General features: G+C 44.4%; 1 protein-coding gene across 1 annotated transcript; it reads right to left on the bottom strand.

Moving 5' to 3' along the window:
- Positions 1-5,232: 5,232 nt before the first annotated feature.
- Positions 5,233-10,154, bottom strand: LOC124671802 (plant UBX domain-containing protein 1-like). The gene is made up of 9 exons (XM_047208130.1): positions 9,981-10,154; positions 9,469-9,534; positions 8,643-8,745; positions 8,484-8,552; positions 8,294-8,367; positions 7,598-7,727; positions 6,766-6,870; positions 6,251-6,461; positions 5,233-5,660 (listed from the first exon to the last, which is right to left on the bottom strand). The coding sequence occupies exons 1-9, from the start codon at positions 10,152-10,154 to the stop codon at positions 5,657-5,659; spliced, it is 936 nt and encodes a 311-aa protein (XP_047064086.1). The 3' UTR covers positions 5,233-5,656.
- Positions 10,155-12,127: the final 1,973 nt, after the last annotated feature.

Here is a 12,127-nt window from a genome sequence, read left to right on the forward strand (position 1 = left end):
TCTGATCTTGAACTCAAAACATTTTAGCTCTAATATTTAAAAACCTTACACTAGTGCGAAAAACAAACAGTGCACTTTCAACAATATTCTTGTTCTTCTCTACATACATGGTTACACATGGAGCTTTTTCTAATGGTTGCACATTGAGCTATAGACGAGCAAAAAAGAGTTAAAATAAGGCAAAAGACTTGCAGCCTTTTATATTAATTAAGAAGGCAGGGTGTCTAATTAATTAAAGAAAAAACCAGACCAAAAGATTACAAGCACCTAAGTCTTGTTTGAAGCTTAGATGGACAATATCTCGGCAAACAAATGGTCGAGCTGAAAACAGCAAGTTCGTTCTTCACTACAAAGACTTACTGATCGAGCCTTTATGGTAAAGACTTAGGGCTCCTTTGATTCATAGGAATATGAAGAGTATAGGAATAGCAAAGGTGTAGGATTAGAATGTCATGCCAAGTTGAATCCTATAGGAATATGGTGTGTCTTTGATTGTAGCAAAGGAATTTTTTCATGAGGTATGAGCTAATGCTTTTTTCCTATAGGATTTGCACTACAAGATTCCTATAGGAATAATTCCTATAGGATGTGTTCCTATGAATCAAATGACTTATATAGGAAATTTTCCTATAGGATTCAAATCCTACACAATTCCTATGTCAATCCTATGAATCAAAGGAGCCCTTACTGAACGCCTGAACTCCATGTGCACTGATAGGTGAAATTTTATTTTCCTTGGTGAAGTTGCTATTATCTGGTCACATTGTACCTACTCCTCCCGTTTATAAAAGAATGTTGAAGGTTTGTCTAAATTTAGATGTATGTATACACTAGAAAGTGCCTAGATAATTCGAATTTAGATAAACTTCAGACATCTTTTTTATAAACAAAGGAAATGGCTAGTAGAGGGGGCAATGAAATAAACGCTCTGAAGCTTGAGACGGCATTGCGTCTGAGCGGTACTCCAGCTTTCTCACCGATTGCTTGTACCCAATTGGTCAATTGGATGTGACGATGTAACCACTCCCGACACGTGCAATGCGTTCTCTCCCGAATGAAATCGTCCCAGATCACACCGTCGTTTCTTAGACTGTATTTTCGATCAGACGTGCGTGCCGAGTAGTACGTACTCAGAGCAGGTCTAACAGACCCCGTAAAAGGGGCAAACCCGTATAATAACCGCCGATTTGAGGGTTTCGGCTCTACCCGGCCGTTTAGCACGCCCCGTAAAAACGGTCTCCGCATCTTTTTTTGCTGTTTTCGAGTACGGGGCGGGTCGTCGCCTCCTACTTGTGCGGGGTGGGAGCGGGGATACTGGGCGAAACCAGTATCGCCCACTCCACTGCGCGCGAAGCATTTCGCTGAAGCCAACCGCCGTCGCCGCCGACCGATCTCCTCCCCCGCGCCCTTCCCGGCCGGATCCCGCTGCCATGGATCGTCCGCAAGAGCCGCTCGCCGCCGGCGATGCATCTCCTCCGGCCGCGGTGGTCGATGTCGCCGTCGGAGCTGCGCCGAACGCCGGGGTGGTGTCGGCCATGATCTCCGCCACCATCCCGTCGAAGAGGAAGAGGATCCCGAAGGTATTCTTCGAAGCATCTGCGGCGGCGGCCGCAGCTTCGCCGGCCGCAGCTTCGCCGGCCGAAGCCCCGCCGGCTGCCAAGAAGGGGGCAGGCTGAAGACCAAGGCGGCCGGGCCGAGGGGCGTCGCGCCGGCCAAGGTGCGGACAAAGGCCATCAACCGCATCGGCCTCGCGCCTCCACCGCCCTCCAAGGCCACGCCCCTTCCTCCCTCCGTTCCGTCCGATGCGCCGCCCGCGCCGCTGCCATCCACCATGGACGTAGACAAGGTGTTCGATGTTGAGTCCACAACATCCTACATGGACATGCTCAACGGTTCCGCGGTGAATTTGGACGCCGGTACGATGCCGAGTGCAACGTCGAAGAGATTGATGATGAGGAGGAGGATGAGGGTGACGAGGAGGAGGTGGTTGAGGTTGATCCGGCTGCCGCCGGTTCTTCGTCGACGCCGAAGCCACGCACGGCGAACTACAGCGAGATCGAAGACACCATCTTGGTCCGTGCTTGGAGCAAGGTGGGGATGGATGCGTGCACCGAAGTGGACCAAGGCGGCAAGCGCTATTGGCAGCGCATTGAGGATCTGTACCACCAGCTGAAGCCTCGCACGAAGAGCATGGCGGACAGATCCTACCGCTCCCTTGAAGGCCGATGGAACATCATCAAGCCGGCTTGTTCTCGTTGGAGTGCTGCCATGGATCAAGTGGTCGACAACCCCCCTAGTGGATGCGTGCCGGAGGACTATGTAAGTTTTCCTTGTGTTGATGATGTGAAACATCACAAGCTATCCATATTATGTGTTGATGATGTGGAAACATCTCCTCATACTATTGTTGTGCAGCCCAAGTATGCTAAACAACGGTACAAGGACATGGCCGGCTCGAAGAACAAGGAATTTCAATTTCAACATTGTTTTGCCATCCTTAACATCTTCCTAAGTGGAAGTTGAGGGACAACGAGCCAAAGTGCAAGAAGGAGGCACTTCTCAACATGGATGATGAAGCGGAGGACATGAGTGGGAGAAACACCGGCAAGCCCGAGGGCAACAAGAAGGCCAAGGAGAGGGTCAAGGTAGAACTTGAAGTAGCTAGCTTCCGGGAGAAGTTGGATCAACTCATGAAGTCCAAGGAGGCATTGACGATGAAGACGTTGGAGACCAAGCTCCTCATCACCGACAAGAAGAGTGAGGTGAAGCTTGCCAAGGTGCAAGCAAGGAAGGAGCTTGACATGAAGATGATCGCAGCCAAAGAAGCCAAGGCCATGAAGGAGCTCTTGGCCGAGGAGAGGGAAATCATGATGATGCGCACCGACGGCATGGACGAGGATCAGCGGCGTGGTGGAACGAGACCAAGGCGGATATCATTGCGAGGAAGAAGGTTGCGCGTCAAGCTCGTGCTCAAGGTGAGTCTCCGGCGAGCGGTGGCGCCGGTGGCGATGGATCATATGATGGTTGATCATATTTGGGAACTTCCGTGGCTTAAACATTGCTTATGATCGCGCTGTGATGCTAAAACTATGAATTATGCATCACATATTTTGGATGTGCTATGTTTGATGTGAAATTGTTGTGCAAATTGCTGTCTAAAACCCTGTTTTGAGGGCGGAAGCTCGGACGAGCTAGCAGTACCCGTATCCTCACCCCGTAAAACAGAATATTCTGTTTTACGGGGTGGGGATACGGAGTCTGCTAGCTCGTCTCTGTTTTACGGGGTGGGGATACGGGGTCTGCTAGCTCGTCCGAGTTTTCGGCCGATGAAAACCCGATACAGGGTCCTCTATTCGCGTTTTACGGGGCGAAAAAATACGAGACCTGTTAGACATGCTGTCAGGCATCGCGATACGGATCGTGGCACGATGGCCCGACGTCTCGCAAGTCGCAAGCCGCGGGGCTAGCTGCAAATCAACGACCTGCTCTTCCCTTGTGGATGGGCAGATGGAATATTGCGTAGCAAGGTCCGCACGGGTCACGTGTGTACTGAACTGAACCGAACTTGCCTTCTTTTTTTCCTTGAGTTGGTCAGACGTGCGTGCTAGACGATCCGATCTGCGTCTGGTTCAGCAGTGTGGTTTCAATGAAACCGTTTCATTCCCTAGTGGCCAATGCGTCGCCACGCTCTGACGATCAAGACATCCAGTGATCTACCACTGAAAGCGAGAGAACGTGCTCGTTTACTTCCTTCCCTCTGAGTCTCTGACGGACTACCAAGTCTGAACCCGGAGAAACACGCCACAGAAGAAGTGGACGAATCCTTTCTTCGACGTACGAGGCCTAGAAAGGCTCTGCGTTTGTGTTTTTCAGGTGTGGCGGCGGTCGGCGTCTGGTGTAAATTGGGTACGTCGTGGAGGCGGTCCATGCGTTTGACCAAAAACCGGAAGAATGGAAAACCAACGCAGGGAGGGAGCCAGTGTAGCAACCGGCAACCACACGAGCCAGTGTTGGTTTTTTTTTTTTTTTTTACTTTCTGCTATTGAGCATGATCATATCGGTCGGTGGGAGAGGAAACAACATTCGATATGACACCCTCCCTTAGCTTAAACGGTTAAACCTGTAAACATTGCTGGTTGAGGGTACCCCCTTGATCGGCTGGCAAAAGAAATTCTGCAACTCACTAACTTGTCTAGATACATCTCTATGTAGCCCAAAGCTATGACATTTACTCCCTCTGTTCCGTTCCATATTAGTTGTTGCAGAGACGAGTGAACAGACGTAGTAAAATATATCTGGATATATCCGAATCAGGATCAGCGGTAAGTAATACGTAGTACTGAAAAGAGGGAGTAGTTTGGAAGTACTTCAGAATTAGCGACGCTGTGGAGCCAGTGCTGCCGAGAGGTAATCTTCCAAGGTTAAGAACCTCGTTTCCACGAGTTTTTTTCTTCTGTAGCTGTCAAAAAGCCAAGATGTTGGCAGCTATTGAGAACTTGAGATCGCTGTCCAGTCCTCGTGCTGTGGACGCATGAGAGCTGAGTTGAGCGAGGTGGCCTGTTGGTGGTTGGGTGTTGGAGCTGATCCGTGGATGTCAAACTCACCAGAGAATACATGGACCCCTCCATTCGCACCACAGCACGGCACACGACCCCCTTCCACGTATCAGATCGGATCACGCCAATCTCAGTATGCCACCTGGGTAAGACTGTTTGGACTTAGATAGTTGGATGTAATGCTAGATCAATGCTTCTTTGATTTTCAAAAAAAAAAGATCAATGCTTCTTTGGAAGTTCTATAGAGGACCAAATGAAGTACATAATAGAAGAGCTGCAAGAGCATCCAATGATAGGGACAGACATCTGCACAGCTGCCTCCACTCCGAGACATGAAAAGCATAGCAGCCCCCTTGGTCATTTATATAAAACAAAATGTGTCACCAAGCGGAGGTTATTAGGAAAGCCGTACCAGTCTCACGCTAAACTAAGCCTGTGAGGATGGATCATACGGACTTTATAGTGGCAAACGGAGACATTCTTGTCAAAGGCATCCACTCAACGCCACCTTGCTGACCCACAGCGAATATCTGAATAAATGCCACTTTGCGACGTGCCCTCACTAGCAAAATAATCATAACTACTGCTAGTTGCTCAGGGTAAGAAAATGAATGTGTAAGAAAATGAAAATAAAATTTAAGCAACATCATCCTACAAAAACAGGATAACAGCAGTATGAAGCCAAATTGCTTTGTTGGTCAACTCGCATCCACCTTCTGATGAAGATGCTAGTTTGTAAGCACATGAACAAAACCATGCAGTAAAGTGTTAAGAACACCGACCACTGTCACTTTACTCTGTTTCTGCTGCTGTGTGGTCTTTTACACATTTCTAAAGGTGGGTAAGCACCACAAACCCCACAAGACGATTTGACATATCAAATTTACATGCTACCACCAGGAAAATATGAGATCTAGTTCCAATGGTACGACAACTACAGCGCACAGAGGATTGAGTTCTCATACTATGGCAGTGTACACACAATCTTTTCCAAGCTGAAGTCGTTGAATCATGGAAGTTGGCGAATCATGTGTTTCAGTGCTCAAAGGCCTAACTAAGGGCTGCTGTGCTGGTGGTGCACTCTTGGCGCTCTCATGCTCTTACCTGCACAGGATTAGATAAGACAAATTAACATTACCTTGCAAAAGTTCAAACACATAATAAAGGAAAGGATGCTCCAGCAAGCAAGAAAGTACAGTCTAACAACAGTATTGCAAAAGCATAATTTTCAGACATCTTGCAGAAACAACACATATGCAGTGTGAAATGCATGTATCAAAATGAAACCACAACTTAGCTACTTAAAAGCAAATGAAATACTACTCCAGAGCCATAATTCTGCAGGTGGTTCAGTAAGCTCGTAAGAATTAAGCTCATTGCTCATTTGTTGTTGATACTACTAGGGGAGGGGTTTTGACATTACTAGACCACCGTCACAAATAATCTGTTGTTGGGATATTATCTTAGTCAAATTAGTCTGTTGTTGGAATATTATCTTAGTCTGCACGGATTCTCCCCTTCTGAATAGAATCCCAGAAAGATACAATAGCAAACCCAAGAATTCATCAAAGCAATAACAAACCAGATCAACTATGATCAGAATTTTTAAGGGAATTGTAAAAAAAAAAATACAAAACAGAGGATATAAGTTCAAATGCACTTTCCTAACATTAAGGCGCCAAAATCAATTATACCTTTTGAACCACTTTGGTGTGGCTGGTTTCTTATTTGGTGGTGGTGCAGAATCAGATCGGGGCGCTTCAGATTGATAAGCTGAATCAGAATTTGTCTTAGAAACATCAGGCTGTTCAGAAGGTTCCGAGAGAAGTGACAGTCCATCCAAAGCTCGAATTTCTTCACGTAGATATGGTCCTGATTTTACAGCATCTGCATCTAACTCCAACCCTGCATGCCCAATACATGTGAATACCTCTAACAACATGTGAATATCTGGATGTCTAGCATAAACTCTGGTTAACATTATCAAGAATACGTTACATAATTAAATGCCCAACAGAAACTCATGCATATCACAAGAGCCAAGTGCTGAAAAAGAACCAGTAATCCTGATCGTGTACATGTGTTCAAATGCACCAGAAATACAACTTTACATAAATGGAAACGTGATTTTGTCAAGGCACATAGAAGAAGTGCTATAAATCATTGCTTATTTTCTCAAAATGATACTACTTTTTCAGATAATGCATACCTGCTGGCAGATCGTAAGAAAAGAAGACATTAGCTCCAGGAACAAATCCAATTGTGTAGAAGTCCTGAGAGGTATCCAGTATTCGCTTCTTTGGAGGAACTGTATCTGTGGTGAAATCAATGGATCAGATATTAAGAAGTTGTAACCAGTACGTATCTAATGCAAGATCACAGAAGATCTATGAGAATCTCATTTGTGATATACTACTATACTAGAGGATCCTCAAACTTCCACAAGCTCAAACAAAGGAACATATGTGGTATATAGGTTCTGCGATACATACTGTATCTAGAACATGCAGCATCAAAGCTATAATCAGACTATCGATTTGAAAACTAGTGGTATTCAAATGAAGTGCACAAGAGAAATGAGTATGCAATCCATTGGTTAAGCTAGTCAGAAGACAACACAATGAGAACAGTTGACCCATTTGTGTTACAGAAGTGCTCATCAAATCAGTGTTCTGAATGGTTGTGCTGTGGCCAAATTGTTTTAAATTTATTTATAGCACTTCAAAGTGGCTCGTAAAATATTAGCATCAAAATTGTCTGTAAAACCCTTTGCTCAGAATAATGCATTAAAATAGTGTTTGCAGGCTGTAAAGATAAGGGCATAGAACTTATATAAGACATGTTTCCCTGCTGTTGACGATTGTCAACATATTTGCTTGCTAATAATAGTAGAATGTTTCTCGTAGCTAATATTAGGCTAATCTTAACCAGAAATATTATTACCATGGTGAAATAAAAGGAACTGATGAGCAGGAAACAAGGAAGGACAAACATTACTTGTCAAACTACAGCAGTCATCTCAACCGAGAAGCAGAACTTACAAAGATAGAATGGCAGATCTGGTCTAGCAATCACTTTCATGAGAAGATCCACCAGACTATGTACCGCCTCTGATGGATGAAACTCAGCCTCAAGAATGTAACCATCAGGGAATCGAACCCTCATTACTGCCTGCAGTTAAAGGGGTTAGTAACAAAATGGGATTTTCCCTGAAACTAGATCATAAAGAGACGGAAAAAATAAATCAAATAAATGAGCATAAGCCAGCTCAATCTGAGAATTCCTAGACTAAACTAACAAGGCAAAAAAAAGTACTTCTTTAAGTAAACCATCAGGGAATGGCCCTCATTACTGCCTACAGTTAAAGGGGCTAGCAACAAAATGGACTTTGCCCTGAAACTAGATCCAGAAAAAGACGGAAAAAATAATAAACTAAATAAATGAGCTAAGATCCATCTCAGAATTCCAGGACTAATTTAATTAGAAAAGGCAAGAAACAAAGTACTTCTTCAAGTAATCAAAATCATGTGTATCACTATTAAGTATTTCTTTGTATTTTTCTACAGAAATATAATTGTTCTTAGAACATGTCTAAAGGTGCTGCTAATATAAGGCTAGATAAAAGAAAGAAGTAAGAAAATCAGCTAGAAGGGAAAAAGAGTACTTGTACAAGCAGTATGTCACTCCTTCCAAATACGATAATGAAATAGAGTATGGTGTATCATATTCCTTCCTACCTTTGTTATTCTTGCTCTTTGAGCAGCAAGTTCTGCTTCCCGTATTTTACGAGTCTTCAGAACTTTCGCTTGTTCTGCAAGGGAGTCGCACTTGAGCATGGTTATAATTAAGGAATTAGAGCATGTATGATTTGAACAATGTGATAAATGTGAATGTTCTCAAACAATAATAAGAAGACATAAAAGTTACCTGCTATCCTGTTTGAAAACAACTTATAATAATCAGCAGGCTGAAGCTCATAGAAGTCATCATCTTCCTCTACATGAATCATGATTTCATGTCAAAACACAACTACCATAAAGACATAGAAGAGAGTTAAGCATGGAAAAGGCATATAAGTATGTGTACCCTGATCTGCCTTGGGCAGATTGCTGGTCATTGTCTCAAATGTTGTGCTTGAAAATATTCGGACCTCATGTCCAAGCTCTTGTGACACTGCTTTCAGCTTGCTCTGTGATTTACGAAGAAAACACAGTTGTTAGACTTCATTTGACTTTTATATTTCTATTCGTGGGAAGCCACAATACAGAAGTTTTGTCTAAAGATGAACATTTCTTTCATGGACACATACATAGATTTTGAAAAGCATCTGCAAAATGCTATCACTGACAGTTTTTCAATGTATATAACTGTCGAGCCTATCAATGATTTTGACACGAATTCTAAACCAATGGCTTGAGCAGAGAAGGATCATGTATGTTCATTGGAAAAAGAAAGAACAATGTGAGAAGAAAGATGCCCCAGATAATTATTCTAAATGAAGCCATAAACGTCTTTCTGAAGTTCACAGCAAATCGTCATATTTGACAAAGTAACAATTATGAACAGTCAGCCATCTTTCAGAGGGCAAAGAACGAGCACTAATGTTATTAGTAACAAGTGGATACCATTACACAGTTTTGCAGAACACCTGGCAGCCTCCCTCCAGAATTTTCCCAAGATACAGTACAGTTTTTCAGCCAACCAATTGATAACCATACACGCCTAGCTTGAACAAGATACTGTAAGAAATTAAACAGCTTCGTGTAGATGAAGCTCCCGGTAGCGCCTAAACTCCTCATGGCCATCAATGTTCATACAGACAGAATTCCTCTCGAATGCAAGTCTATAAAATGGGGTGCTAAAATGCTAATCCTCCAACTTCCAACCGCGGACTAGGCTTGCAAGAATCTACACGCAAAGAAACAACAACAGGCTCTTGAATTGCTGAAACCTGCGAGTTCTTTGGTTCTGACTGCCCCTGAAAGTACAAAGAAACCGTGGACTAAAACCTAGGTCAAAGAACTCCTCTGCCGCAAGGCATACAGCCAGGCGAGTGCTGCAAGAAAAGAATCACTCTTGGGCACACGAAGCTGTGAAGTGAACGCACGCACACCAAGAACCGCAGCATTTCCAGCGCAACGCGTCGAATACCCAACGAACTAGCGCCACCGTCGCCGTGACCCTTTTCCGGCCAAGAAAGAAAATCCCGCTAATCCCCCACGCAAAGAATCCGGGAGGAGCGCGCCCTCCCGAAAGTTCCGATCCCAAGAAAGGCAAGAAAATCATCGGTCCACTCTACTACCGAATAAAATCCCGCCGCCAAGAAGTCCCTCCCGCCCCCAAGATCGCGCGCCGCCGAGGAGACCAAACGCAGCGGAATCCGCCCCAAGAAACCGATGAGACGCGAGGCGCGGGGAGACGTACCGGGAGCTGAGACGGAGCCTGCGGCTGCTGCGGCGGGCGCGAGTCGGGCGCGTCGAGATCCATGGAGAGCAGCAGCGCGAGGCCTCCTCCTCCTTGGTGTTCGTCGTGCTCCCTTTTGCGGCGCCTGGGGCAGAGTCGGGGGAGGGGGTTTATTTGGGTGTACTCTGCTTCCATCGAGGGGAACGGGAACGGGACGGATACGGCCTTCGTGCTTCGTGGCACCGTCAGAGAGAGAGAGAGAGGAACAGCTTCGTGGGGCCTGCGGGTCGGTGGTCGGGTCGTGCGTGATACGGACGGTGCGTGCCCCCGGGGTAGTTTTATACCGGCCTGCCTGCAGAGTAGTGCGAGGGAAGCAACCCAGATTGCTGAGGCTGGCACGCGGGGCCCACCCAAATCAACTAGGAATGGTTCGGTAGAAATTCTCAGCTCAATACCACTGGATTTTTGGAGCACGGGAGCCCAACATATAAGATATTGCGGGTTGAGATTTTGTATGTTGATACAATAGAACATTGTGTATGTCTAGATTTTTTCTTTTTCTTTTTTGAAACTTTGAAACCATGTTTTAAAACTTTCAGAACATACCGAGCTCCATGCCACATTGCCACCCGATCTCCAAAACGAATTTCCCCTTTTGGGAGATCCTAGATACAATTGTTAAGCCGTAGTTTTTAATTAAACCTAATTAGGAGTTATTCTAATTATTAATTCTTGTGAAAATTAATAAAATGTTCAACCATTGTTAATTTTGTTTCAAAGTAACCTTTATTGTCAATTATCATTTTAGAGTTGTACCATAATTAAGAAACCCTAATTTTAATATAAGTAAGACCTTGATTCCATTATTTTATGTGTTCATCCTTAATAGTTGCAATCCTAAAACCCTAGGGGTTTAGCCATATGATTATATAAGCTTCACCTATACCTATAGAACCCTAGTTAGAAACAAATGCATGCATGATCATAATCTACTAAAATAAAACAACATCACTTTACATGTGATCATCATTTCATGTCTTTATTTGTTTAATTAAACTTATATGATTGACACGCGTGAAGCACACGTCCGTTGGGAACCCCAAGTGGAAGGTGTCATGCGTATAGAAGCAAGTTTCTCTCAGTATGAAACCAAGGTTATCGAACCAGTAGCAGTCAAGGAACACGTGAAGGTTGTTGGTGGAGGAGTGTAGTGCGGCGCAACACTAGTGAAACCGGCGCCAACGTGGAACCTGCACAACACAATCAAGATACTTTGCCCCAACGTAACAGTGAGGTTGTCAATCTCACCGGCTTGCTGAAAACAAAGAATTAAACGTATGGTGTGGAAAATGTTGTTTGTTTGCAAAGAACAGTAGAGAATAATGATTGCAGTAGATTGTATTCAAATGTAAAAGAATGGACCGGGGTCCACAGTTCACTAGTGGTGTCTCTCCAATAAGATAAATAACATGCTGGGTGAACAAATTACAGGTGGGCAATTGACAAATAAAGATTCAATACATATCATGATGATCACTATGAGATTTAATAAGGGCATTACGACAAAGAACATAGACCACCATCCAGCATGCATCTATGCCTAAATAGTCCACCTTCGGGTTAGCATCCGCACCCCCTCCAGTATTAAGTTGCAAACAACAGACAATTGCATTAAGTACGGTGTGTAATGTAATCAACACAAATATCCTTAGACAAAGCATTGATGTTTTATCCCTAGTAGCAACAGAGCACATCCACAACCTTAGAACTTTCTCGTCATCGTCCCGGATTCAATGGAGGCATGAACCCACTATCGAGCATAAATACACCCTCTTGGAGTTACAAGTATCAACTTGGCCGAGCCTCTACTAGCAACGGAGAGCATGCAAGAACATAAACAACACATATATGATAGATTGATAATCAACTTGACATAATATTCTATATTCATCAGATCCCACCAAACACAACATGTAGCATTACAAATAGATGGTCTTGATCATATTAGGCAGCTCACAAGATCTAAAAATGATAGCACAAGAGGAGAAGACAACCATCTAGCTACTGCTATGGACCCATAGTCCAAGGATGAACTACTCACGCATCAATCCGGAGGCGGGCATGATGATGTAGAGCCCTCCGGTGATGATTCCACTCTCCGGCAGGGT

The sequence above is a fragment of the Lolium rigidum genome, chromosome 7, assembly GCF_022539505.1.
Source record: "Lolium rigidum isolate FL_2022 chromosome 7, APGP_CSIRO_Lrig_0.1, whole genome shotgun sequence".
Taxonomy (NCBI): domain Eukaryota; kingdom Viridiplantae; phylum Streptophyta; class Magnoliopsida; order Poales; family Poaceae; genus Lolium; species Lolium rigidum.

What these genes read in the sequence shown, in the direction of transcription:
- LOC124671802 (XM_047208130.1), bottom strand. Translation starts at nt 10,154, where the DNA reads ATGGAAGCAGAGTACACCCAAATAAACCCCCTCCCCCGACTCTGCCCC. An exon ending in CTGTTGTTGTTTCTTTGCGT is followed by an intron (nt 8,746 to 9,468) that starts GTAGATTCTTGC and finishes CGTAAATCACAG; the next exon opens with AGCAAGCTGAAAGCAGTGTC. An exon ending in AGATCTGCCATTCTATCTTT is followed by an intron (nt 6,871 to 7,597) that starts GTAAGTTCTGCT and finishes ATTTCACCACAG; the next exon opens with ATACAGTTCCTCCAAAGAAG.